A 27,641-nucleotide genomic window follows, 5' to 3' on the forward strand; every position below is an offset into this window, starting at 1 on the left:
CGATCTCGGCTCACTGCAGCCTCTCTGCCTTCCAGGTTCAAGTGATTCTCCTGCCTTAGCCTCCCAAGTAGATAGGACTACAGGTGCTCGCCACCACGCCTGGCTAATTTTTTTCTATTTTTAGTAGAGACAGGGTTTCACCATGTTGGCCAGGCTGATTTCGAACTCCTGACCTCAGGTGATCCACTTGCCTCGGCCTCCCAAGTGCCAGGATTACAGGCGTGAGCCACTGCGTTGGGACTCTGTTCCTGTTAATTCAGTGAGGATAATGGCCTCCAGCTGTATCCATGTTACTGCAAAAGACAGGATTTCATTGTGGGTTTTTTTTGTTGTTTTTTTTTTGGCTGCTAGTCTTCCATGATATATTATGTACCACATTTTCTTTATCCAGTGCACCACTGATGAGCATCTAAGTTGATTCAGTGTCTTTGCTATTTTGGATAGTGCTGTGATTAACATGAGTGCATGTGTACTTTTGGTAGAATGATTTTATTTTCCTTTGGGTATGTACCCAGTATTGGGATTGTTGGGTCGACATACATGTGTCCAATAAATATATGAAAAAATGTTCAACATCACTGATCATTAGAGAAATGCAAACCAAAACCACAATGTAAATCAAAACCACAGAACCATCTCACCACCAGTCAGAATGGATATTATTAAAAAGTCAAAAAATAACAGATGTTGGCAAGGTTGTGGAGAAAAGGGAATGCTTATCCACTGTTGGTAGGAATGTAGATTAGTTCATCCACTGTGGAAAGCAGTTTGGAGATGTCTGAAAGAACTATGCTTAATTTTGTGTCCTTTTTTTTGAATTATGAGCCATAGCATTTACCCATTTATAAATAATAAATGTGATTTAAAAACTTTTGATTATGAGAAAATTCAGACATACACAAAGAGAGATAGTACAATGAATCACATGTCACTCAGCTGTAGTAGTTTACACCCATACTGACTCCTCACAATTTTACAGTCATGTGTCATGTGACACATCTATAAAGCATCTATAAAGTAGTTTTGTCATGTGACATATCTATAAAGCATTTTTGTTCTTTTACAAATCGTAAAAAGATGCTTATTTTTATTAGTGCCAAGTTTGTGTATCAATGTTCATATTATTTCTTGAAAATGAGAAATGGAGTTCTATGAAGATTTTTAATGACAATTATTAAGTAAAATACAAAGAATAAGATGACCTGGCATTCGATTTTTTTACTTTATATATATGTCTAATTTTCAAATTTAATTGGATGCATTTTGTAACAAACATCTTTAGATAACTTACATTCTAATGGTTTTTACAGATTATTGAATAATAAAATACAGTTTTGAAAAAATGGATGAAGAACCTGAAAGAACTAAGCGATGGGAAGGAGGCTATGAAAGAACATGGTAAGGAGAGCATTATTGCCCTGTCTTTTCTTTTAGACATTGTCTTTTTTTTTTTTTTTACAACTTTATTAAAGTATATTTTACATTGTTAAAATTCACTCATTTCCAATGTACAATTCAGTGATTTTTTATTAATACTTAGCTGTGCAGCCATTATCATAAACCAGTTTTAGAACATTGTAACCACTCCAGTAAGATCCTTCATGTCCTTTTACAATTAATTTAATCTTGATTTAATTCCACCTGTAGGCAATCATTAGTCTACTTTTTGTCTCTAAATTTTAACCTTTTCTGGACATTTCACAAAAATGTGATCATATACAATCATGTGCCGCATAATGATGTTTTGGTCAAAGACAGACTGCATATATGACAGTGGTCCCATAATATTATAATACTGTATTTTTACTATACCTTTTCTATGTATGTTTAGATACACAAATACTGACCATTGTGTTACAGTTGTCTTTACTATATTCAGTATAGTAACATGCTGTACAGGTTCGTAACCTAGGCGTGTGGTAGGCTATACCATCTAGGTTTGTGTAAGTATACCCTGTGATATTCACACAATAATGAAATCACCTAACAATGCATTTCTCAGAATGTATCCCTGTCAGTAAGCAATGCATGACTTATTATAGCATGGTGGTCTGCTGTGGCTGGCTTTCACTTATTTTCAAGACTCATCCATGTTGCAGTGTGTATTGATACTTCATTCCTTTTTTATTGCTGAATAGTATTCCCATCTATGGTTATGCCACATTGTTGTTTATCCATTCACTAGTCTGTGGATATTTAGGTTCTTTACGGTGTTTGGCTGTTAGGTAAATGCAGCCATGAACACTCACATGCAGATCTTTGTGTGGACATATATTTTCATTTCATTTGGGCTAGTAATCATTTTAGCTTGTCTTTTCAAACAAATAATTATGACTTATAGGGAGATTCTTAAAGAAGATGAATCTGGATCACTTAAAGCTACAATAGAAGACATTCTATTCAAGGCAAAGAGAAAAAGGTATGTAACCTTCCTACGTATGTTAAAAAGGTAAAATATATTCATTTTAAGCCTTTCTGTCTATAAACACTCCTCAGTACTTCACTTCAGACTTCAGCTGTGTTTCAGGGAAACTGACCTATTGTCTTCTGACTGTGGGGAAAGAACTAGCCACCTACCCTTGCCTCAGCAGGAAATGGTCTTTAGAGACTATCTATAATACCTATAATTATGTGTATTGTATTCCATAAGTTAATTATTTACTCCACTAAAAATGCACATTATGACATTCTTAATCAGAATTAGAAAAAAAGAAAAAGCAGGTCAATTGGAAAGTTGTATTTTTTGTGTGTGTTGGGGGGGGATAGTACATTGAATTCCATTAAAATGTTTGTATAATTTTAACAGAGTATTTGAGCACCATGGACAAGTTCGACTTGGAATGGTATGTCATTATTTTTTACTAGTACAGAACTAGTTTAGGTTAGAGAAATATTCTGACTTGCTAGAAAAAACAATAGCGAAATAACAAAGTTTTTAAAAGAATACATTAAAAATATGTGCATAGAATATGTAATTATTAAATACTATTTTTACTAATCAAAATGGCACTTGAGGCTGGGCACAGTGGCTCATGCCTATAATCCCAGCTCTTTGGGAGGCCACGGCAGGAGGATTGCTTGAGCCCAGGAGTTTGAGACCAACATGGGCAACAGAGTGAGACCCATTTTCTACAAAACAAAACAAGTACTTGAAATTGGCCCTTTCTTTTTTCTGGTAGATGCGCCACCTTTATGTGGTAGTAGATGGATCAAGAACAATGGAAGACCAAGATTTAAAGCCTAATAGACTGACGTGTACTTTAAAGGTAAAATTTAAATTTATGCTAAATCATTTAAATTTATACCAAAATCACCTAAACTTCTACTAAAAAAGTGGGGAAGGACACTGGATTCTAAAGGATATTTTTAAAGAATGCAATATTTTTTATTTTTTGCCTTGTATTTTTAGTTAGTACTAATGATAGCTAAGTAGAAGTACTGCCAGGTCATTTAGGGAAATTTTAAACCAACATAGCTAATTATTTGTGTTTTTAATTTCTGTCCTCCCACCCCACGTCAGGATCTTGGTTTGTCAGTTATCCCTTTTCTTTATTGAATCTTCATTCTCCTTTGTCTTACTTAAATCTGTCTCCTCAGATTACAAATATGTTCATATTATTCCTAATTTATCAAAACCTATTCTCAATTCTGCTCGTTCTCCCATCTCTCTTCATTGGATCTTTTCCTCTTTGAAATTTTTTCTGATACATCCAAATGGTTCCATCTTTTAAAACCTAGCTCAAACCTATCTCATTACCCACCATTTAAAATTAAGGTTTTTACTGTTTAATATTTTTATTACTTAAAATTTTTTGAAAATCTGTAAGTTTAAAAATCATGAGAAGTGATGCTTGAAACGGTTCATAAACATCAGTTGGACATGTTCTTTATGATTGTTATTTTGCCTTTATCTAGTGTGTCTTTTTTTATTTAAACAGTTGTTGGAATACTTTGTAGAGGAATATTTTGATCAAAATCCTATTAGTCAGGTACGTATATAAATGATAGAATTCAGAATTAGATTCCTGTTTTGCTTCCAAATGTAATTAATTTTTTAAAATTGGACATGTATTTTGTGAATTACCCAAATTGTTTAACCAGTTTCCGGTATACTTAAAAATGAAAAGCATAATAACTCTAAAAGTTAAACAGTGTACGGTGAACTCATAGCTAAATTTATTTACCAAAAGCACCATGAGAAAAAGTTTCTCACCTGTTGCTTCTTTCTTTTGTAATTACTTGTTTATTTTAGCTATGTAAATTATTTTTTTTCTGCCCCAATATGATCTACAGGAATAGTTATATATATTCTTAATGGGAGGAAATAACTTGTTAGATTAATAATAATTTTTGTTTTTATTTCAAGATAGGAATAATTGTGACTAAGAGTAAAAGAGCTGAAAAATTGACTGAACTCTCAGGTATGCATAAAATTACCTTTACATGACTCAAGGACTTTGCTTTATTTACCCAACCTCGTAGCCCTGTTTGTATGTCTGCTTAATAAGTAACGTGAAGGGTTCCTCTGTCTTCTCTAGGGGAAACAATTTAATAACATTTCCCCCACCATTATATTCTTAGGATACAAAGTTAACTATTCTAAATTGAGTTCTTCATAGTGGTAAATAATAATTACATTGAATATAAATGTTTTAATTTAAAATCTATGTGTGCTTATCCTGAAATTTTTTTTTTTCTTTCTTTCTTTTTTTTTTTTTGGAGACAGAGTCTTGCTCTGTCACCAGGCTGGAGTGCAGTAGCATGATTTCGGCTCACTGCAAAGTCTGCCTCACGGGTTCAAGCGATTCCCTGCCTCAGCCTCCTGAGTAGCTGGAACTACAGGTGCCCACCACCACGGCCTCCTAATTTTTTGTATTTTAATAGATATGGGGTTTCACCATGTTGGCCAGGATGGTCTCGATCTCTTGACCTTGTGATCAGCCTGCCTTGGCCTCTCAAAGCACTGGGATTACAGGCTTGAGCCACTGCGCCTGGCCTTATCCTGAAAATATTAAAATACACTTATTGTAATCATTTATAAAATCCAGTTAATCTTAAATTTTAAAAAGTTAAGCATCTAATTTAAAAGGGAAAAAGTATAAAAATTAAACTGTAGCTATTGCTACTGAATCAATTTTTCTGCTTCCATGACATACCTAACTGAATTTTAGTTGCAAAACGTAGTAATGGCATTTTAAATTTGCTTTGGTATATATGCTGTTACAAATTTGCATCACTGATTCTATTTTATTTTCTGTGAAATACACTGTCCCTTAAATCTGGTTCTCAACCTTTTATCCTTGACAACACACATAAGGGAAATGACATACTTTCTTCATTAGTAGTTTTTCATTAAATGCAGTGAGGAGTGAAATGTACATTGGCTTGAAGTGATCCAAGAAACTCAGTTGTGAGTAACCAAAAGAATGTCACGCCAGCTTAGGTGCAGAAGGAACATTTTTGGCTATGTTCAAAGGTGGGCCAATTCCATATATAGTTGCTGCGTATGTTGGGGTCCTGGCTTTGTCTGGCTTCATTCTCAGATAGATTTTCTGGAAGTGGAAAAGATGTCTCTTAATTGTTCCAGTCTACATTGTACCCGTAGCCTATAGCTTCAGCACACATCTAAGGAGAACTCTGATTGGCCTGACTTACGATTTGCCCATCCATGAACAAAGTGGCCAGTGAATGAAGTATTTTGTTTGTATGCTTCGATTGCCTGCCGATGCCCAGAGCAGGATAGAAGTAGGGTCAGCACCACATGAACTAAGCAGGATTATTATGTAGTGGAAGAAAATGGTTCCTCCAAGGTAGGGCTATAGGGTCAATACTTTCCTCTCACTTTCCCCACCCCAAATTACCAGCAGTTTTCTTTCCTTCTTTCTTTTTCTTTCTCTCTCTCTCTCTCTCTTTCTTTCTTTCTGTCTTTCCTTTCTGTTTTTCGTCTGTCTTTCTGTCTTTCTTAGAAGGAATCTCTCACTCTGTGGCCCAGGCTGGAGTGCAGTGGCGCTATCTTGGCTCACTGCAACCTCCACCTCCCGGATTCAAGTGATCCTCCTGCCTCCCCCTCCCGAGTAGCTGGGATTACAGGTGTGTGCTGCCATGCCTGGCTAATTTTTTTATTTTTAGTAGAGATAGAATTTCACCATGCTGGCCAGGCTGATCACAAACTCCTGACCTCAGGTAATCCACCCACCTCAGCCTCCCAAAGTGCTGGGATTACAAGTGTGAGCCACCATGCCCAGCCCCAGCAGTTTTCTATGGATGTTAGTGAAGTCATATATGTAAAGATGAAAAATACTCTGGAGATTCTGACAGGCCTCTTGAAGCCACCTTTTTTCCTCCAATCAGACCACTGCTGTAAACCACACTGACACTATTATGGTATGCTTTTTTCCTATACCCATAACACAGTGGGAGATTAAAAATAATTTTGTAGGGTAGGAAGAGAAGTGGATAGAGAGCCAGGAGATCTAGGTTTGGGTGCTGCTGGTCCTGTAGTTAAGTAGGCATATGTCTTTGGGCAAATGATTTCACTTGTTTAGATTTAGATTAATTTTCTCACTTATGAAGTGAGGGATTTGGACTGCTTAGTGAGGTACTTTCCATCTCTAAAATTTATGAATCTAAAATACTTGCAGTAAATATTAAATATTACAAATAGTTAATATTTTAAAACTTACTCAGATGAATAAAAACTCAAGGGAGCTCCCAAGTTGATGAATAGACAAAGAAGACATGATTCACACAGAAAAAAACCCCAGAAATTAAATAATGGAAACTAGTAATCCAAAAAAACTCCACCCAATTCCATAACATTTTATTTTTTAATATATTTTAAATGAGCAAAATTAAGTTTCAAAAGCAATATGTTGCTTGTGGAACCACAGAGAAACTGTTATTTATAGTGCTGATAGTCTTATAAATTAGTTCAGTATTTTTTAGAATAGCATAAAAATTGTTCCTGAAATTATATTTAGGAATTGTTATGGAAGGAGAATGATCACTCTACAAAAATACTCTTTGTAACATTATGTGTAATAGTGACAGATTAAAAATTAAACATTTAAAAGTATACTTTGATGAATTATATTTTATGACAAAATCAATTTAATGATACATAGATTATTGATTGATACGAAGACAGTGCTGAAATGGAAAATGTTTACGGAATACTATATTTCATTGAAACTCAGATTCCATCAATTACAATATACTTTTATAAGCCATTAAGAAGGAAAAGTCGTAGTAGTTAAACTTTGACACAATATCAAATGATATATGGGTTGGCTATACTAGCTTCTTGGTAATTTGACATGTCTGTCACTTTGGGGGCTGGGCGTGGCGACTTCCCAGTTCTTTGAGAGGCTGAGACCGGAGGATTGCTTGAATCCAGGAATTCAGGACTAGCCCGGACAACATGGTGAAACCCTGTCTCTACCAAAAATATAAAAAAAATTTAGCCGAGTATGGTGCCGGGCACCTGTAGTCCCAGCTACTTGGGAGGCTGAGGTGGGAGGATGGTTTGAGCCTGGGAGGTGGAGGTTGCAGTGAGCCGAGATTGCCCCATTGCACTCCAGCCTGGGCAACAGAGCCAGATCTTGTCTATAAAAAATTTTTGTATTAAAAAGAAAGAAAAGGATTTGGCAACTTCTCCCCCCTTCATTTGAATCGCTTGGCATAAGATAGACAATCTTTTCAGATGCTATTTGGTAAGAGAAGATAACACAGCTTTGTCTATTTGTGGGAATATTCCTTTCTTAGGTCTTGTAAAGCTCTTGATTTCTTCCCTCAAGAAAAATACGGGATTGCATGCATTCTTCCATCAATATTTGCTTCATTAATAATAAATTTATGCCTCACTGCTGTGTTCCATGCCTTTCTACATAAAAATATAGCCTTTTGTATTAACAACCTTTCTAAAAACATTTTATTGTTTGTTTTTTGAGATGGAGTTTCGCTGTTGTTGCCCAGGCTGGAGTGCACTGGTGTTATCTCAGCTCACTGCAACCTCCACCTTCTGGGTTCAAGCGATTCTTGTGCCTCAGCCTCCCTAGTGGCTGGGATTACAGGTGTGTGCCACCACACCCAGCTAATTTTTGCATTTTTAGTACAGATGGGATTTACACCATGTTGGCCAGGTGCGTCTTGAACTCCTGACCTCAGGTTATCTGCCTGCCATGGCCTCCCGAAGTGCTGGGGTTACAGGCATGAGCCACCGTGCCCGGCCTTAAAAACATTTTAAATAGCAGTTAAACTCACCATGAAGAGGACAATGTACATAATGCAATTGAAGCAACAACATGTGAAGACCTATTTGTAGGTTCACATATGAGCAGGCAAAGACTATGTTACAAGTGCTGCTGGCTACCAGTGATTATTAAACACATGCTGATTTCAGAGATGTTAAAATGTGAAAATGTATTGGTCTTAAAAATGATAAAATGTGGAAATATTAAGAGTAAAAAAATGCACTCTAGGTTAGTATTATTTTAAAATATGTATGCTAATCTATAAGGAGATTATTTGTATTCTGTTTTTCAGTATGAAGTGAGACTATTTACAAAATATTTCAGATAAAATTCTAACAGAAATGCAAATTGAAAGGATTCTGTTCTTTAACATCACAGATATGTAAATTTTGAGAGAAAGAAAGTTTTTTAATATATAGTATTTTATTTAAAGATCTTATTTCTGTTTTAGGAAACCCAAGAAAACATGTAACGTCTTTGAAGAAAGCTGTGGATATGACCTGCCATGGAGAGCCATCTCTTTATAATTCCCTAAGCATGGCTATGCAAACTCTAAAGTTAGTATTATACATTATGTATAATTGAATTAGAAGTTTTTTACATGAGTTAAGTTGAAATGATGTGTTAATATGGGGCCCATAAACACAGCTATAACAAAATTGTTAAGTACGAAAAGTATGTAATGTCATTTATGATGTTTAGTGTGGTGTTGGTTAGTAATTTTTATTTTACATTTTAGTAGGATGTTAAAGGTTTTATAAAAATATAATTTAAAACTGTTGTCAATATCAATAGTACAAAAGAAATATGTTGGTAAAAAATATTTTATTAAAATGAAATTTAATGTAGTATAATAATTGTAAGTTGGTTGTACCTTTATTAACATTTATTAATTTATTTTGAAAATAATGGCCAAAACCACAATTCCTTTTGCACCAACCTCATATATCTGTAAATTAATAGATATGGCAAGTTCAGCTATGTGGAATAGAGCCAAGACCCGAAAGGAAATACTTAGTATAGTTGAAGCTTATATATATATATATATATATATATATATATTTTTTTTTTTTTTTTTTTTTTTCTCGAGACAGAGTTTTGCTCTGTCACCTAGGCTGGAGTGCAGTGGCATGATCTCAGCTCACTACAACCTCCGCCTTCTGGGTTCAAGTGATTCTTGTGCCTCAGCCTCCCTGGTGGCTGGGATTACAGGTGTGTGCAACCATGCCCAGCCAATTTTTGTATTTTTAGTACAGATGGGGTTTCACCATGTTAGCCAAGCTGGTCTTGAACTCCTGGCCTCAAGCGATCCGCTCACCTCAGCCTCCCTAAAGCTTACATATTTTATCTCTGGATAGTCTGTCCTGGCTCAGACTTTATAACTTTACATAATAGATATTTTTCTAGTTTTGAAGTGGATGAGAAGGAGGTAACACATGTAACAGAGGTAAGTACAGTAGTAGGGTCTACCAGTGAGAGCTGAGAAGATAACAATGAAAATATAAGCAGGAAAGCTATAACTAACTGATAAAATTGCTGCAGAAAACATAGAAACGTCTATTTAGTATAGGTGAAAACTGGTCACCACAACTTAAAACTCTACAAGCTATCATTTTAGTTAAATGGTATACAAGATTAATGTTCGTGATTATGACTGAATTACTATGAGGTTAAATTACAGTAATCCCCCCTTTATCTGCAGTTTCACTTTCCAGTTTTAGTTACTCTTGGTCTGAAATTATTAAATTGAAAATTTCAGTAATAAATAATTCATAAGATTTAAGTTGGGCCGGGCGCGGTGGCTCAAGCCTGTAATCCCAGCACTTTGGGAGGCCGAGACGGGCGGATCACGAGGTCAGGAGATCGAGACCATCCTGGCTAACATGGTGAAACCCCGTCTCTACTAAAAAATACAAAAAACTAGCCGGGCGAGGTGGCGGGCGCCTGTAGTCCCAGCTACTGGGGAGGCTGAGGCAGGAGAATGGCGTAAACCTGGGAGGCAGAGCTTGCAGTGAGCTGAGATCCGGCCACTGCACTCCAGCCTGGGTGACAGAGCGAGACTCCATCTCAAAAAAAAAAAAAAAAAAGATTTAAGTTGTATGCCATTCTGGGTAGCGTGATGAAATCCTACACCTTCCTTCTCTGTCCTGCCCAGGATGTGAATCATCCCTTGGTCCTGTAGATCCACACAGTATATGCTGCCCACCCATGTAATGGCCTAAGTCATCAGATTAAGTGTTGTTATTGACTGTCAAAACTATTGCAGTGTTTGTGTCATTTTACTTAATAATGACCCCAAAGTGCAGGAGTAGTGATGCCAGCACATTGTTATAATTGTTCTATTATTATTATTGTTAATCTCTTACTGTGCCTAATTTTTATACATTAAACTTGATCATAGGTGTGTATGTACAGGCACACCTCATTTTGTTGCACTTTTATTACACTTTTCAGATAACTTTTTTTTTTTTTTTTTTTTTTTGAGAGGGAGTCTTGCTCTGTCGCCCAGGCTGGAGTGCAGTGGCCGGTTCTCAGCTCACTGCAAGCTCCGCCTCCCGGGTTTACGCCATTCTCCTGCCTCAGCCTCCGGAGTAGCTGGGACTACAGGCGCCCGCCACCTCACCCGGCTAGGTTTTTGTATTTTTAGTAGAGACGGGGTTGTTCACCATGTTAGCCAGATGGTCTCGATCTCCTGACCTCGTGATCCGCCCGTCTCGGCCTCCCAAAGTGCTGGGATTACAGGCTTGAGCCACCGCGCCCGGCCTTTTTTTATTTTTTTTTTTGAGACGGAGTCTAGCTCTGTCGCCCAGGCTGGAGTGCAGTGGCCAGATCTCAGCTCACTGCAAGCTCCGCCTCCCGGGTTTACGCCATTCTCCTGCCTCAGCCTCCTGAGTAGCTGGGACTACAGGCGCCCGCCACCTCGCCCGGCTAGTTTTTTGTATTTTTTAGTAGAGACGGGGTTTCACCGTGTTAGCCAGGATGGTCTCGATCTCCTGACCTCGTGATCCGCCCGTCTCGGCCTCCCAAAGTGCTGGGATTACAGGCTTGAGCCACCGCGCCCGGCCAACTTTTTTTTTTTTTTTTTAACAAACTGACAGTTTATGGCAACTCTGTGTTGAGCAAGTCTGTTGGTGCCATTTTTTTTTAACAGCACGTGCTCACTTCATGCTTCTATATCACACTTGGTAGTTCTTGCAATATTTCAAGCTTTGTAAATTATTGTTATATCTGTTATGGTGATCTGTGATCAGTCATCTTTGATGTTACTATTGTAATTATTTTAGGGCACCACAAACTGGGCCCATATAAGACAACAGACTTAATTGATAAGCGTTATGTGTGTTCTGACTGCTCCACCAACTGGCTGTTTTCCAGTCTCTCTCCCTCTGTTCAGGGCCCCCCATCTCCTAAGACAAAAAAACACTCAAATTACACCAATCATAACCCTACAGTGGCCTCTGATTGTTCAAGAGAAAGGGGGAGTCGCATGTCTCACTTTAAATCAAAAGCTAGAAGTGATTGAGCTTAGTGAGGAAGGTATGTCAAAATGCAAGATGGGCTGAAAGCTAGGTCTCTTGTGCTAAACAGTTAGTCAAATTGTGAATGTAAAGGTAAAGTTCTTGAAGGAAATTAAAAGTGCTTGGCTGGGCATGGTGGCTCTTACCTGTAACTGCAATACTTTGGGAGGCTGAGATGGGAGGATTACCTGAGGCCATGAGTTTGAGGCCAGCCCTGGTAACATAGCAAGACCCCCATCTCTACCAAAAAAAAAAAAAAATAGCCAGGTACAGTGGCGAGCACCTGTAGTCCCTAACTTCTCAGGAGGCTGAGCCCAGTAGTTTAAGGCTGCAGTGAGCTATGATTGTGCTACTGCACTCCAGCTTGTATGATAGAGCAAGATCCTGTCTCAAAAAAAGAAAAACATAATGGAAATTCAAAGTGCTGCTTCAGTGGACACATGAATGATAAGAAAGTGAAACAGCTTTATTGCTGATATGGAGAAAGTTTTAATGGTCTGGATAGAAGATTAAAGTAGCCACAACAGTCCTTTAAGTCAAATTCTAATCCAGAACACAGCTCTAATTCTCTTCAATTCTATGAAGGCTGAGAGCAGTGAGGAAGCTGCGGAAGAAAAGTTTGAAGCTAACAGAGCTGAGCTCATGAGGTTAATGAAAGAAGCTATCTCCAAAACAAAAGTGCAAGAGGGGCCAGACACAGTGGCTCAGGCCTGTAATTCCAGCACTTTGGGAGGCCGACGTGGGCGGATCATGAGGTCAGGAGTTCGAGACCAGTCTGGCCAACGTAGTGAAACCCTGTCTCTACTAAAAATACAAAAAATTAGCCAGACGTGGTGGTGTGCACCCATAATCCCAGCTACTCGGGAGGCTGAGGCAGGAGAATTGCATGAACCCAGGAGGCGGAGGTTGCAGTGAGCCAAGATCATGCCATTGCACTTTAGCCCAGGCGATACTGTGAGACTGTATCTCAAAAAAAAAAAAAAAAAAAAAGTGCAAGAGGAAGCAGCAAGTTATCCAGAAGATCTAGCTAAAATAATTGATGAAGGTGACTACACTAAATATCAAATTTTCTTTTTCTTTTCTTTTGTTGTTGGTTTGCTTTTGAGACAGGGTCTCACTCTCTCACCCAGGCTAGAGTGCAGTGGTGCAGTCATGGATCACTGCAGCCTCAAACTCCCAGGCTCAAGCTATTCTCCCAGCCCCGCAAGTAGGAGGGACTACAGACGTGTGCCACCACACCCAGCTAAGTTTTGTATTTTTTGTTGTTGTTTTTGTAGAGGTAGGGTTTTGCCACATTGCCCAGGCTGGTCTTGAACTCCTGGGCTCAAGCAGTCCTCCTGCCTCTGCCTCCCAAAGTGCTGGGATTACAAGCGTGAGCCACTGCACCTGGCCTCATATTTTCAATGTAGATGAAACAGCCCTCTGTTGGAAGAAGATGCCATCTAGGATTTTCATAGCTAGAAGAAGTGAATGCTTGGTTTCAGAGCTTCATGGGATAGGCTTCCTCTCTTGTTTGGGGCTAATACAGCTGGTGACTTGATGTTGGCACCAATGTTTGTTACCATTCTGAAAATCCTAGAGTCCTTAAGAATTATGCTAAATCTATTCAGTCTGTGCTCTGCAAATGGAATAACAAAGTTCGGATGACAGCACATCTGTTTACAGCATGGCTTACTGAATATTTGAAGCCCATTGTTGAGATCTATCTCAGAAAAAAGATTTATTTCAAAATATTACTGCTCACTGACAATGCACCTAGTCACCCAAGAGCTCTAATTGAGATGTACAAGGAGATTAATGTTATTTTCATGTCTACTAACATAGCACTCATTCTGCAACCCTTGGATAAAGGAATACTTTGAACTTTCACATCTTGATTATTTAAGAAATACATTATCATAAGGCTGTGACTGCCATAGATGGATCTGGGCAAAGTACACTGAAAACCTTCTGGAAAGAATTCACCATTCTAAATGCCATTCATGGAAGGAGTTCAAAATATCCATACTGGCTGGGTGTGGTGGCTCATGCCTGTAATCCCAGCACATTGGGAGGCCAAGGCACGGGTGGATCACTTGAGGTCAGGAGTTCAAGACTAGTCTGGCCAACATGGTAAAACCCTGTCTTCACTAAAAATACAAAAAGTATCTGGACATGGTGGCGCATGCCTGTAATCCCAGCTACTTGGGAGGCTAAGGCAGGAGAATTGTTTGAACCCGGGAGGTGAAGGTTGCAGTGAGCCAAGATTGCACTACTGCACTCCAGCCTGGGTGACAGAGCAAGAATCAGTCTCAAAAAAAAAAAAAAGAATACCCCATAAACTTAGTTGATAAAGCATCAGTGGGGTTTCAAAGGAATGACTCCCATTTTGAAAGAGGTAATACTGTGAATAAAATGCTATGAATCAGCATTTGCATTCCTTTCATAAAAGGAAGGGTTGACCCATGTAGCAAACTACTTTGTCTTATTTTAAGAAATTGCCATAGCCACCTCACCCTTCAGAAAGCACCACTCTGATCAGTCAGCCGCCATCAACATCAAGGCAAGACTCTCCATCAACAAAAAGATATTATTCACTGACAGCTCAGTTGATTTTTAGCAATAAAGTATTTTTCATTAAGGTGTGTACTTTTTTTTTTAGATATAATGCTGTTGCACACTTATTAGACTACAGCATAGTGTAAACAGAACTTTTTTTTTTTTTTTTGAGATGGAGTCTCATTCTGTCACCCAGGCTGGAGTGCAATGGCACGATCTCGGCTCACTGTAAACCCCACCTTCCGGGTTCACACCATTCTCCTGCCTTAGCCTCCTGAGCAGCTGGGACTACAGGCGCCCTTCACCATGCCTGGCTAATGTTTTTGTATTTTTAGTGTAGACGGGGTTTCACCATGTTAACCAGGATGGTCTCGATCTCCTGACCTCGTGATCCACCTGCTTCGGCCTCCCAAAGTGCTGGGATTACAGGTGTGAGCCACCACCCCTGGCCGTAAACAGAACTTTTATATACACTAGGAAACCTGAAAGTTCATGTGACTTGCTGTATTGCAAATATTTATTGTGATATTTGCTTTATTGCTGTGGTCTGGAACCAACCCTGCAGTATCTCCAAGGTATGCCTGTATTGGGAAAAACATGGTATAGTCAGCCCTCCGAATCCTCGGTTCTGCTTCTGTGAATTCAATCAACCACACATCGAAAATATTTGGAAAAAAATTGTACCTGTACTGAACAAATAGACATTTTTTTCTTGTCATTATCCCCTAAAAGAGGATAACAATTATTTACATAGTATACATTGTATTAGGTATTATCAATAATCTAGAGATGTCTTAAAACATGTAGGAGGATGTGTACAGGTTATATGCAAATACTATGCTATATTGTATCTGGGACTTGAGCGTCTGCAGATTTTGGTATCCATAGCAGGTCCTGAAATCAATCCCCCAAGGATACCGAAGGATGACTGTATATATAGGGTTCAGTACAATCCTTGATTTCAGTTATCCATTGGGGGTCTTGGAATGTATCCTCTGCAGATAAGAGGGGACCACTATGTAGTCTTCTAGAAAAAAGTGTGTGTGACTACTTTTTTTTTTTTTTGAGACGGAGTCTCGCTCTGTCACCCAGGCTGGAGTGCTGTGGCCGGATCTCAGCTCACTGCAAGCTCCGCCTCCCGGGTTCAGGCCATTCTCCTGTCTCAGCCTCCCGAGTAGCTGGGACTACAGGCGCCGCCACGTCGCCCGGCTAGTTTTTTGTAGTTTTTAGTAGAGACGGGGTTTCACCCTGTTAGCCAGGATGGTCTCGATCTCCTGACCTCGTGATCTGCCCGTCTCGGCCTCCCAAAGTGCTGGGATTACAGGCTTGAGCCATCGCGCCCAGCCTGTGTTACTATTTTGAAGCCACCTCTATATACTTTAAAGCTGATTCATATAATATTGCCACATTTTAAAGTTTATCCATATATTGTTGTATTTCTTAGTGTATACTTTAGACTTTGTATGAAACAAGCCACTGGAATGTAAGCTTCATGATGTCGGGAACATTGTCAGTCTTGTTTATCACTCTATCCCCAGAACTTGAGAGTACTCAGTATTTATTAAATGAATCAATTAACAATTTTTTGAAGTGCGTAGTTCATCTTAGAAAAATTTACATTAAAGTGTTTAAAATATACTCACAACCTTTCCTTGCATTATCGAAACAAATGAGGTATTCTATAGTCTAAATGTGTAATCCTATGTTTACTATTCTTTTTGGGTAAATTTTTTGGTAGTGTAATTTATTGTACCTAATTGGAGTGTATTTTATCTTTCTTTTAAGACACATGCCTGGACATACAAGTCGAGAAGTACTAATCATCTTTAGCAGCCTTACAACTTGTGATCCATCTAATATTTATGATCTCATCAAGGTACACCAAAAAATCAAAACCCAAGTTACAACTCTAAAAAGAATTCTGTAGCAAATTTGTTTATATATATATATATTTGTGTGTGTAATTCATCTTTGTGGTAGATGTAGTGAATTTATCACTAGTTTTCAGAGCATTCTTTATTTTTCAAATACATTAATTCTTAAATGTTTTTCTTCTTTCCTGAAACTATCTATCTACTTGGATTTTATGAAGACCCTAAAGGCAGCTAAAATTAGAGTATCTGTTATTGGATTGTCTGCAGAGGTTCGCGTTTGCACTGTACTTGCTCGTGAAACTGGTGGTATGTATATAATTTCTTTAATATTTGCTCATAATTACTGTGTAGGAAATAATTTAATAATTAAATTAGGATGTTTTAATCTGTTCTGAGGTACTAAAAGTAGTCTAAAATATGGGCAGTCATCTTAAATATATCATTGATTCTGTAAGAAATCATCTCAAAATGCAAAGAGTTTTCAGTACTTATGTCAGTATTTAGAGGAAGTATTATAACTCTTGGAAAGCTGGAAATTTTACTGTATGTAATTCTTTATAAAGATTTTATAACTTGTCTTTAATTAAATTCTAATTACAGGCCAGGCATGATGGCTCTGCCTGTAATCCCAACATTTTGGTAGGCCAAGGCAGGAGAATCACTTGAAGCCAGAAGTTTGAGATCAGGCTGATTAACATAGTGAGACCTGTCTCTATTTATATGTTAAAATAATAATAATAGTAATAATAATCAATTGTAATTACAGTTATTCCTAGAGAAGTTGGTTTAGATATGTTATTTAAATAAGGTTTTAAAAGTGATAATTTAGCTGAAATCATTATTTTGAAAATGTACATTTTCAGATGATAAAACTTTTACAGAATTACATAGAACGTATACTTCGTTATGTCTATGAAGCTGTTTTTTTTTTCCTTTTCATCTTGTTAGGCACATACCATGTTATTTTAGATGAAAGCCATTACAAAGAGTTGCTCACACATCATGTTAGTCCTCCTCCTGCTAGCTCAAGTTCTGAATGCTCCCTTATTCGTATGGGTAAGTGTTTTTATGTTTTTAAAAAATATATATCTAGGCTCTCTATTTTTATTTGTACAAGTTATTTTAATATTTAAGAATTTTTAAGGAAAAAATATGCTTGTTGAAGCAATTTTGGAAAGTACAGAGAAGTAAAAAAAAAAAAAAATTAAAACTACCAGTAGTCCTGTCACCCAGAAAATACTGTTGGCTTTCTTTATTTTTAAGGCTAGAAAGGTAAAAACTGTGTTTATAGAAAAATACTTATATTAAGCTGGACGTGGTGGCTCACACCTGTAATCTCAGCACTTTGGGAGGTCAAGGTGGGCGGATCACGAGGTCAGGAGATCAAGACCATCCTGGCTAACACGGTGAAACCCCATCTATACTAAAAATACAAAAAATTAGCCGGATGTGGTGGCGGGTGCCTGTAGTCCCAGCTACTCGGGAGGCTGAGGCAGGAGAATGGCATGAACCCAGGAGGCAGAGCTGGCAATGAGCCGAGATTGCGCCACTGCACTGTAGCCTGGGCGACAGAGCAAGACTCCGTCTCGAAAAAAAAGAAAAGAAAAAAAGAAAAATACTTATATTAAGAAATTTTTAAATAAGCTACAAAGGCCAGGCATGGTGGCTCATGCCTGTAATCCCAGCACTTTGGGAGGCCGAGGCTAGCAGATCACCTGAGGTCAGGAGTTTGAGACCACCCTAGCCAACATGGCGAAACCCTGTCTCTACTAAAAATTACAAAAAATGGCTGGGCATAGTGGCAGACGTCTGTAATCCCAGCTACTCAGGAGGTTGAGGCAGGAGAATCACTTGAACTCAGGAGGTGGAGGTTGCCATGAGCTGAGATTGCACCACTGACTCCAGTCTGGGTGGCAGAGCAAGACTGTCTTAAAAAAAAATAAAATTAAAATAAGCTACAGAATTCTCTGTACTGTATGATCAAAGCTGTGTAATACAAACTGTGCAAAGACAAAGCTTGCAGGGAAGTACACCAAATTGCTCAAAGGAGGAGAAATTATTGGTTTTTGATCACTTTCTCTTTTTTTTTTTTTTTTGAGACAGAGTCTCACTCTATTGCCTAGGCTAAACTGCAATGGCGCGATCTCAACTCACTGCAACTTCTGCTTCCTGGGTTCAAGCAATTATCCTGCCTCAGCCTCCCGAGTAGCTGGGATTATAGGCGGGCACCACCACACCCAGCTAATTTTTGTATTTTTAGTAGAGACGGGGTTTCAGCATGTTGGCCAGGCTTGTCTTGAACTCCTGACCTCGTGATCCGCCCGCCTCATCCTCCCAAAGTGCTGGGATTCCAGGCGTGAGCCACTGCACCTGGGCTTGGATCACTTTTTTAAAATGTTATTTTCTTCTATTTTACAAAAATGTTACAATGAAGATTTATTATATTTATATTGAAAAAAGGTATAACTTTTAAATAGAAAAAGAATCTCCTTAAATTTTTAAATGTTAATGAAGTAGGATGCTTTTCTACTTTTGGCCTTTTGTATTACTAGTCGACCTTTCTTTTACCACGGTCTTCTCATGTGTTTAATGGTGTTAGTAACTACCTTATTGTGTGTTGCAAGGATTGAGTTAATACAGATGATGCATTTAGAATAATGCTTGATGTAAACATTCAATACATTTAGATCTTATTTAGCTAATCTTTTTGGTTTACTGATATATATTATTCCATTTTAAGGTTTTTTCAACTTGTAATTTGTTAGAGTCCTTTAGGAATATTAACCTTTTCTTAGTCACCTGATGCAAATATTTTTCTTGTTGGTTATTTGCCTTTACTTTTATTTATTTGTTTTGATATGTAGATACATTTAAATTTTTTATGTAATATCTCTTTTTAAAAATGGTTTCTGCTTTTCCTGAACATGTTTTCAGAATTTAAAATTATATGTGGAAAACAAATTACATGAAAGATTTGAGCATTTCAAAATTTTAAACATAAAAGTATAAACTTAGATAAAATGAAGGTGTACTATATCTTTAGTTGTATCAGAAATGATGTAAAAATTACAACCTCTTTAAAAAGTAGTGTTGATCATTATTAAGTTAGAAAATATATAGCTGGGCATGGTGGCGGATGCCTGTAATCCCAGCTACTTGGGAGGCTGAGGTGGGAGAATCACTTGAACCCGAGTGGTGGAGGATACAGTGAGCCAAGATAATGCCACTGCACCCCAGCCTGGGTGACAGAGCAAGACTCCATCTCAAAAAAAAAAAAAAAAAGAAAAGAAAAAGAAAAATATATATATGAACTTCAGAATCTGAGGTCATATATATAGACAGATCTTTCCCCCGTTTACTTTTTCTTGTAGCTTGGAATTAGTTTCATCATGCTATAATAAGCTTATCTGAAAGGTGGTAAAGTGATATTTTGTGCAACTTCATTGGCTTTTTGATAAGAACATCTTTAGGTTCTTAGTCCTAGAATTCTGCTGTTTGCTTGGAAAAAGAAAGTAATACATTTTCTTCTATGAAGGATTTCCTCAGCACACCATTGCTTCTTTATCTGACCAGGATGCAAAACCCTCTTTCAGCATGGCGTAAGTAAAGACCTTGAAAATATCAGTGATAATGTTTTTACATTTTTAATTCCTTCTTTTAAGTTATAAATTCAAAAGATAGGCAATGAAGAGTATGTCTGTATACTTGTATGGAGTGATCTTCAGGATATATTACTAAGTAAAATAGTAAGTTTGAGAGAATTTTGTAGTATGCTACTGATCACCTAAGAAGAAAGTAGAGATGTAAGTGGATATATTTGCTTGTTTATGTTAATAATAAAAACAGTAGTATGGAAATAATAAAAACTTACAAGGGGTGGAGGGGGAAGTCTTTTTTTTATGTTTATCTCAGTGAGTGCGTAGGGAAAAGCAAAGGGATAGACCCTAGACTTTTCTGAATGCATCACTTAATGATAGGGATCCGTTCTGAGAAATGCGTCATTAGGTGATACCATCATTGTGCAAACATCACAGAGTGCACTTACACAAACCTAGATAGTGTAGCCTACTAACATCACAGTTATATGGTATAGCCTATTTCTCCTAGGCTGCACACCTGTACAGCATATTGTGTACTGAATAATGTAGGCAGTTGTAATGTAACACTTAGTGTTTGTGTAACTAAACACAGAAAAGGTGCAACTAAAATGTGGTATTATCTTATGGGACCACTGTCATGTATGTGGTCCATCACTGACCAAAATGTTACATAGAATATTACTGTACCATGTTTTAACTTCAGAGCTTTGTATTTTACATAATTATAAAACAAAATTAAATTTAAGAGAGTAATTCTTAAAAATCACAAGATTTCTGCCTCCAGCCAAAAAGGTGTAATAGGGACTAGATTTACCCTCCTGTCAAAAAAAGTAGACAAAGTATATAAAACAGTGGTTTTCAGACATTGGACAGCAAGCCTTGCGATAATGATCCCTGAAAAAAAGGAGACAAATGAGATGGGCCCTAAGAGCACTCCAGCTTACTGCCTGGATGGAATTTCCAGGCTGCAGACAGAGGCTGGAGATGTTGTTGAGTTGAAGAAACAAAGTTCATCTTTCAAGGAGGCTGAGATGGTGATAATTTTGCAGGTCAGAGTACTGGAGAGGAAAGAGCTGCACAGAGAGAACTCTCTGGGGACTCTCTGCAGAGACTCTGGGGAGCTGCTCATGAGTCAGCAGCTGAGTGTTGATCAGCACTTTCGTGTGAGGAGACTACTGGAAGTCAGGGAAAGAATCACTGGAAAGCAGCAGACAGAGCAATTCTCAGAGCTCACACAGAGAACATTCATGTTCTCACTAGTCTGTATGGAAATACCTCTTCACATGACAGGCATTAAATAGAGTCCACAGTAATGGGATCAAATTAATTCTATCACAAGAACTGGAACCAGAGGCAAAAAAAAAAAAAAAAGAGAGAGAAATCTAGACTAACAGCTGTTCTGGACTAGCCTAACAAAGCTTAAAAGCAAGTTTTGAAGAGATTAAACTGTTTCCAAGTTAATGAAGTATATTCTGGAACAAACCCTTAAATATTTAAGGGAATACAAAAAAAAGAAAAAGAAAAAATCCAGCACCCAAAACAAAGCAAAATTCACAATGTCTGGCAAAGCAAAATTCACAGTCCCTGGCAGAAATTACCAAGGATGCAAAGGAAAATATGACCCGTAAAACAGAGAAAAATCACAGAATGGAAACATACCCAGAAATAACCCAGTTGGTAGAATTAATAGACAAAGGGTTGGGTGCAGTAGCTCATGCCTATAATCCTAGCACTTTGGGAGGCTCAGGTGGGCAGATCACTTGAGCCCAGGAGTTCAAGATCAGTATAGCCAACATGGTGAAACCCATCTCTACTAAAAACACAAAAATTAGCCAGGCCTGGTGGCACACTCCTGTAATCCCAGCTACTCAGGAGGCTGAGGTACAAGATACACTTGAACCCAGGAGCTAGAGATTGCAGTGAGCTGAGATCGTGCCATTGCACTCCAGCCTGGGTGACAGGCTAAAAAAAAAAAAAAAAAAAAAAAAAAGAATTAGTAGACAAAGATGTTAGGACAACAATTATATTATAAATGTACTCTGTATGTTCAGGATATTATAGAACATGAGAATGGTAAGAAGAAATATGGAAGGTATAAAAAAGACCCCAATCAAACTTCTAGTGATGAAGAATACAGTGTTCTAGATGAAAAATATATTGGCTGGGATTAACAGCAGATTAGATACTACAGAAGAAAAAAATTAGTGAATTCGAAGATAGTAATAGAAACTTTAAAATAAAAAATGAAGGGCTGGGTGTAGTGGCTCACATCTGTAATCCCAGCACTTTGGGAGGCCGAGGCAGGCAGATCACTTGAGACCAGGAGTTTGACACCAGCCTGGCCAACATGATGAAACCCCATCTCTACTAAAAATACAAAAATTAACTGGGCGTGGTAGCACGTGCCTGTAATCCCAGCTGCTCAGGAAGCCAAGCACGAGAATTGCTTGAACCTGGGCGGCGGAGGCGGTGAGTTGAGATTGCGCCACTGTACTCCAGCTTGGGCAATAGAGTGAGACTCTGTCTCAAAAAAAAAAAAACTGAAGAGAGGGCAAAAAATGAATGTAGCATAATTGAGCTATAAGACATACAGATTTAAAAATAGACTTTCAGCCCAGGCACAGTGGCTCACACCTATAATCCCAGCACTTTGGGAAGCTGAGGCAAGTAGATCATTTGAGGCTAGGAGTTCAAGACCAGCAACATAGTGAGACCCCCATCTCTACAAAAAGTTATAAATTTTTTAAAAATATAGACTAATTTTGTTTTTTTTTTTTTTTTGAGATAGAGTTTCACTCTTGTCACCCAGGCTGGAGTGCAGTGGTTCTATCTCAGCTCACTGCAACCTCTGCTTCCTGGGTTCAAGCAATTCTGCTTCAGCCTCCCAAGTAGCTGGGATTACAGATGCCCAGCTAATTTTTGTATTTTTTAGTAGAGACGAGGCTTCACCATGTTGGCCAGGCTGGTCTTGAACTCCTGACCTCAGGTGATCCACCCACCTTGGCCTCCCAAAGTGCTGGGATTACAGGTGTGAGCCACTGCACCCGGCCAAAAATACAGACTTTTAAATAGATTTTTAAATAGTGTCAAGATTTTAAGGTCAAGATAATGTGCTTTCCTGCTCTAACTTTTCAGATTCTTATATGTTACCTTTTTTTTCCCTCTACAGGCATTTGGATGGCAATACTGAGCCGGGGCTTACATTAGGAGGCTATTTCTGTCCACAGTGTCGGGCAAAGTACTGTGAGCTACCTGTTGAATGTAAAATCTGTGGTAAGAAACCAACTATTCATTATTCAGTAAATGTTGAATGACTTCTTACCTGTATTGCTGCTAAAATTAATGTAAATGTTAAGTTATTCCTATGTTTCTGGAATTAATCTATGCAAAGAAAAATAGATTACTTTTTAAATTGAGTGCCTAGTACTCCACTTCCAGATATAAATGTAGCATTCTAGTTTTCTGATCCTCTTTCTGAAAAAAGTATATTCTTTAAAGGCAGTGCAGTAGATCTAGTAGACATTTTTCCATCTCTTACCTTTGTAAAGTAAATATATACAAGAATGAAGAATTAAACTAATAGAATTGTCTAATTTTATTTCATTTATAAGTAAGCAAATAGACCAAGACAGGTTGGTTACATACTTAGTGACAGAACTAAGATTTCATCCTACAATCTTCTGTTATAGCCACAGGTAAAATGAATAACTGCCATCCTAAAAGAAACTGAAAATATTCTGCCAAAGTTACATCTTTTGTCTTTTCAGCCGTTGTCTTCATGAGGTTTGGGCTGCTCAACATGTCTCTCTGCTTAATGTGTTAGGTCTTACTTTGGTGTCTGCTCCCCACTTGGCACGGTCTTACCATCATTTGTTTCCTTTGGATGCTTTTCAAGAAATTCCCCTAGAAGAATATAATGGAGAAAGGTATATCAGTTTGGATTAATTTATATCTGTTATAAGTGGTAAGCTAATGTTTGAATAGATTGTTACTACCTTAAAAAATAATCCTATTGGCTTGGACAAGAGTACTTCTAATATGGACGATGAGATGAAGAATGTCGTGGTTATGATTGAAATGACTCATTGTTAAATAGATCTGAATCTCCAGAAACCAAATAATTTCACTAAACCCACGTATGTATAAATAAGGGTAATGATTGTACTACTAAATCAGTTTTCCAGAAGGAAAAGAAAAAAAACCCTGACTGGTAGTATTCACAGATTTCCATGGTTTGAATACTCCACTATGGCCAATTTTTAGCTACCAATTAACAACCAGTTCTCAAAATCCTTGAATACATATTTAACAATATATCCTCTTGAGCCAGTACAATCCAGTCCTAGCATACTACTGAAAATAAGAGGCTCATTCAGCACTTTGGGAGGCTAAGGTGGGAGGATCACTTGAGGCCAGGAGTTGAAGACTAGCCTGGGCAACATAGTGAGACACCATCTCTTAAAAAAGAAAAAAAAAAGCTGGGCACAGTGGCTCATGCCTGTAATCCCAGCACTTTTGGAGGCCAAGGCAGGCAGATCACCTGAGGTCAGGGGTTCAACACCAGCCTGTTCGACCCCATCTCTACTAAAAATACAAAATTTAGCCCAGTGGTGGCGCATGCCTGTAATCCCAGCTACTCGGGAGGCTGAGGCAGGAGAATTGCTTGAACTCGAAAGGCGGAGGTTGTAGTGAGCTGAGATTGCGCCATTGCACTCCAGCCTGGGCAACAAGAGTGAAACTTTGTCTCAAATATAAAATAAAATAAAATAAAAATCTGGCATAACATAATTTACCTAAAATCTTTAAGTATTTTTATGAATGGTATTTGTGTGAAATACAACAAATAAAGTCTGAAATAGAGGTAGTCAATCTTTTATAGAGTAGTTTTCAGAAAATACAGATTTACTACTTTTAAGAACATCCAGGATCGCTTGGGCATGGTGGCTTATGCCTGTAATCCCAGCACTTTGGGAGACCGAGGCAGATGGATCACCTGAGGTCAGCGGTTCGAGACCAGCCTGGTCAACATGGTGAAACACCATCTCTACTAAAAATACAAATATTAGCCGAGTGTGGTTGGAGGTTCCTGTAACCCTTAGCTACTCAGGAGGCTGAGGCAGGAGAATCACTTGAACCTGGGAGGTGGAGGTTACAGTGAGCCAAGATCACACCATTGCACTCCAGCTAGGCAACAAGAGGGAAACTCCATTCAAAAAAAAAAAAGAACATCCAGGATTTAGGAATCACATTAAACGCTTACTGGCTAGCAGAAGACAATTATGTATCCATCTTTTTTTTTTTCTTTTTTCTTTTTTTTGAGACGGAGGCTTTCTCTGTCGCCCAGGCTGGAGTGCAGTGGCCGGATCTCAGCTCCCTGCAAGCTCCGCCTCCCGGGTTCACACCATTCTCCTACCTCAGCCTCCTGAGTAGCTGGGACTACAGGTGCCCGCCACTTCACCCGGCTAGTTTTTTTATGTATTTTTTAGTAGAGAGGGGGTTTCACCGTGTTAGCCAGGATGGTCTTGATCTCCTGACCTCGTGATACGCCTGTCTCGGCCTCCCAAAGTGCTGGGATTACAGGCTTGAGCCACTGCGCCCGACTTATGTATCCATCTTGCTTTTCACACTTAAATCATTTGGAAGTCATTTAACGTCACCATATCTAGATCAGTGTTGTTTTTGAAATTGTTGCATATTTCAGGGATAATTATGGTTTATATAACCAATTGCTTCCTGTTGGATATAAGATTTTTTTTTTTTTGCTATTAACAAATAATGCTTATATCTATATTTTTGAACATTTGTACAAGTATAAATGCATGGTAAATTCCTAGAGATAAAATTACTGAGTCAAGAGTTTTACATGTTTTGTGAATTTTGATAGATATTGTAAAGTTGTTCTTCAAAGAAGTTTGATTTATTGTTTTCCCACATTTAGCCAACATTAGGTATTAAGAAACTTTTTTATATTGGCTAAAACTGACAGACAAAAAAAAAGTCTCATTGTTTTAGCTTGGTATTTATTTGCTTATGGTTGAGGTTAAATGTAGTAGAAAGGAAAAACCCAGTACTATAGAAGATGGAGTTGAAGAAATGTTCCAGAAAGTACAATAAAAGGAGTAAAATAAAGAAGTTGAAATAGGTACAGTAAAGATAAGAATACTGGGGATTCATCCAGAAGGTCCAGTATGAGAATAATATAAGAAAAAAAAAGTAGGATAGAAAATCATCAAAGACATAATTCAAAGAAATTTTCTGTTGAAGGACAGAACTTTCTAGACATAAGTAGAAAGCTGAAACTGGATCCTTTCCTTACTCCTTATACTGAAAATTAATTCAAGATGGATTAGAGACTTAAATGTTAGACCTAATACCATAAAAACCCTAGAAGAAAACCTAGGTAGTACCATTCAGGACATAGGCATGGGCAAGGACTTCATGTCTAAAACACCAAAAGCAACGGCAGCAAAAGCCAAAATTGACCAATGGGATCTAATTAAACTAAAGAGCTTCTGCACAGCAAAAGAAACTACCATCAGAGTGAACAGGCAACCTACAGAATGGGAGAACATTTTTGCAATCTACTCATCTGACAAAGGGCTAATATCCAGAATCTACAAAGAACTGAAACAAATTTACAAGAAAAAACAAACAACCGCATCAAAAAGTGGGCAAAGGATATGAACAGACATTTCTCAAAAGAAGACATTCATACAGCCAACAGACACATGAAAAAATGCTCATCATCACTGGCCATCAGAGAAATGCAAATCAAAACCACAATGAGATACCATCTCACACCAGTTAGAATGGCAATCATTAAAAAGTCAGGAAACAACAGGTGCTGGAGAGGATGTGGAGAAACAGGAACACTTTTACACTGTTGGTGGGATTGTAAACTAGTTCAACCATTATGGAAAACAGTATGGCGATTCCTCAAGGATCTAGAACTAGATGTACCATATGACCCAGCCATCCCACTACTGGGTATATACCCAAAGGATTATAAATCATGCTGCTATAAAGACACATGCACACGTATGTTTATTGTGGCACTATTCACAATAGCAAAGACTTGGAATCAACCCAAATGTCCATCTGTGACAGACTGGATTAAGAAAATGTGGCACATATATACCATGGAATATTATGCAGCCATAAAAAAGGATGAGTTTGTGTCCTTTGTAGGGACATGGATGCAGCTGGAAACCATCATTCTTAGCAAACTATCACAAGAACAGAAAACCAAACACTGCATGTTCTCACTCATAGGTGGGAACTGAACAATGAGATCACTTGGACTCGGGAAGGGGAACATCACACACTGGGGCCTATCATGGGCAGGGGGAAGGGATTGCATTGGGAGTTATACCTGATATAAATGACGAATTGATGGGTGCTGACGAGTTGATGGGTGCAGCACACCAACATGGCACAAGTATACATATGTAACAAACCTGCACGTTATGCACATGTACCCTAGAACTTAAAGTATAATAAAAAAAAAATAAAAAAAAAAAAAAGAAAGAAAGGGTCTATTGGCTGGGAAGGGTGGCTCATAGCTCTAATGCTTGTACTTTGGGAGACCGAGATGGGGATCACTTGAGGCCAGGAGTTCCAGGCCAGCCTGGGTCACATAGCAAGACCTCATCTCTACAACAAAGATAAAAGAAAGGGACTGCCAAGTGCCTAACAGTATTGAAGGAAGACAGACTCCATAATTGTGAAATTTCAGAATACACAATAAATCCTTAACCCTAAACATTTCCAGAGAGGACAAACTAGGTCACATACAAAGGATCTGGAATTAAACTTGTTTAGCTTCTCATTAGCAACACTGGATGCAGAGAGGGAGCAGTC

The 27,641-nt window shown here is 38.1% G+C and overlaps 1 protein-coding gene across 5 annotated transcripts in view; it reads left to right on the forward strand.

Annotated features, from left to right (window-relative positions):
- Nucleotides 1-27,641, forward strand: part of GTF2H2 (general transcription factor IIH subunit 2) — a 37,271-nt gene that overhangs the window by 4,235 nt on the left and 5,395 nt on the right. For all 5 annotated transcript variants that reach the window (XM_030927347.1, XM_010380238.2, XM_010380240.2 and 2 more), the window contains exons 2-14: nucleotides 1,311-1,398; nucleotides 2,342-2,419; nucleotides 2,807-2,843; nucleotides 3,180-3,266; nucleotides 3,939-3,989; nucleotides 4,367-4,421; nucleotides 8,704-8,809; nucleotides 16,094-16,184; nucleotides 16,401-16,488; nucleotides 17,131-17,238; nucleotides 19,718-19,781; nucleotides 22,951-23,054; nucleotides 23,605-23,707. In XM_030927347.1, coding sequence (XP_030783207.1) covers nucleotides 1,343-1,398; nucleotides 2,342-2,419; nucleotides 2,807-2,843; nucleotides 3,180-3,266; nucleotides 3,939-3,989; nucleotides 4,367-4,421; nucleotides 8,704-8,809; nucleotides 16,094-16,184; nucleotides 16,401-16,488; nucleotides 17,131-17,238; nucleotides 19,718-19,781; nucleotides 22,951-23,054; nucleotides 23,605-23,707 — 1,028 coding nt within the window. In that variant the 5' untranslated portion in view covers nucleotides 1,311-1,342. The remainder of the gene's footprint in view (nucleotides 1-1,310; nucleotides 1,399-2,341; nucleotides 2,420-2,806; nucleotides 2,844-3,179; nucleotides 3,267-3,938; nucleotides 3,990-4,366; nucleotides 4,422-8,703; nucleotides 8,810-16,093; nucleotides 16,185-16,400; nucleotides 16,489-17,130; nucleotides 17,239-19,717; nucleotides 19,782-22,950; nucleotides 23,055-23,604; nucleotides 23,708-27,641) is intronic.

Source organism: Rhinopithecus roxellana, chromosome 3, assembly GCF_007565055.1.
Source record: "Rhinopithecus roxellana isolate Shanxi Qingling chromosome 3, ASM756505v1, whole genome shotgun sequence".
Taxonomy (NCBI): domain Eukaryota; kingdom Metazoa; phylum Chordata; class Mammalia; order Primates; family Cercopithecidae; genus Rhinopithecus; species Rhinopithecus roxellana.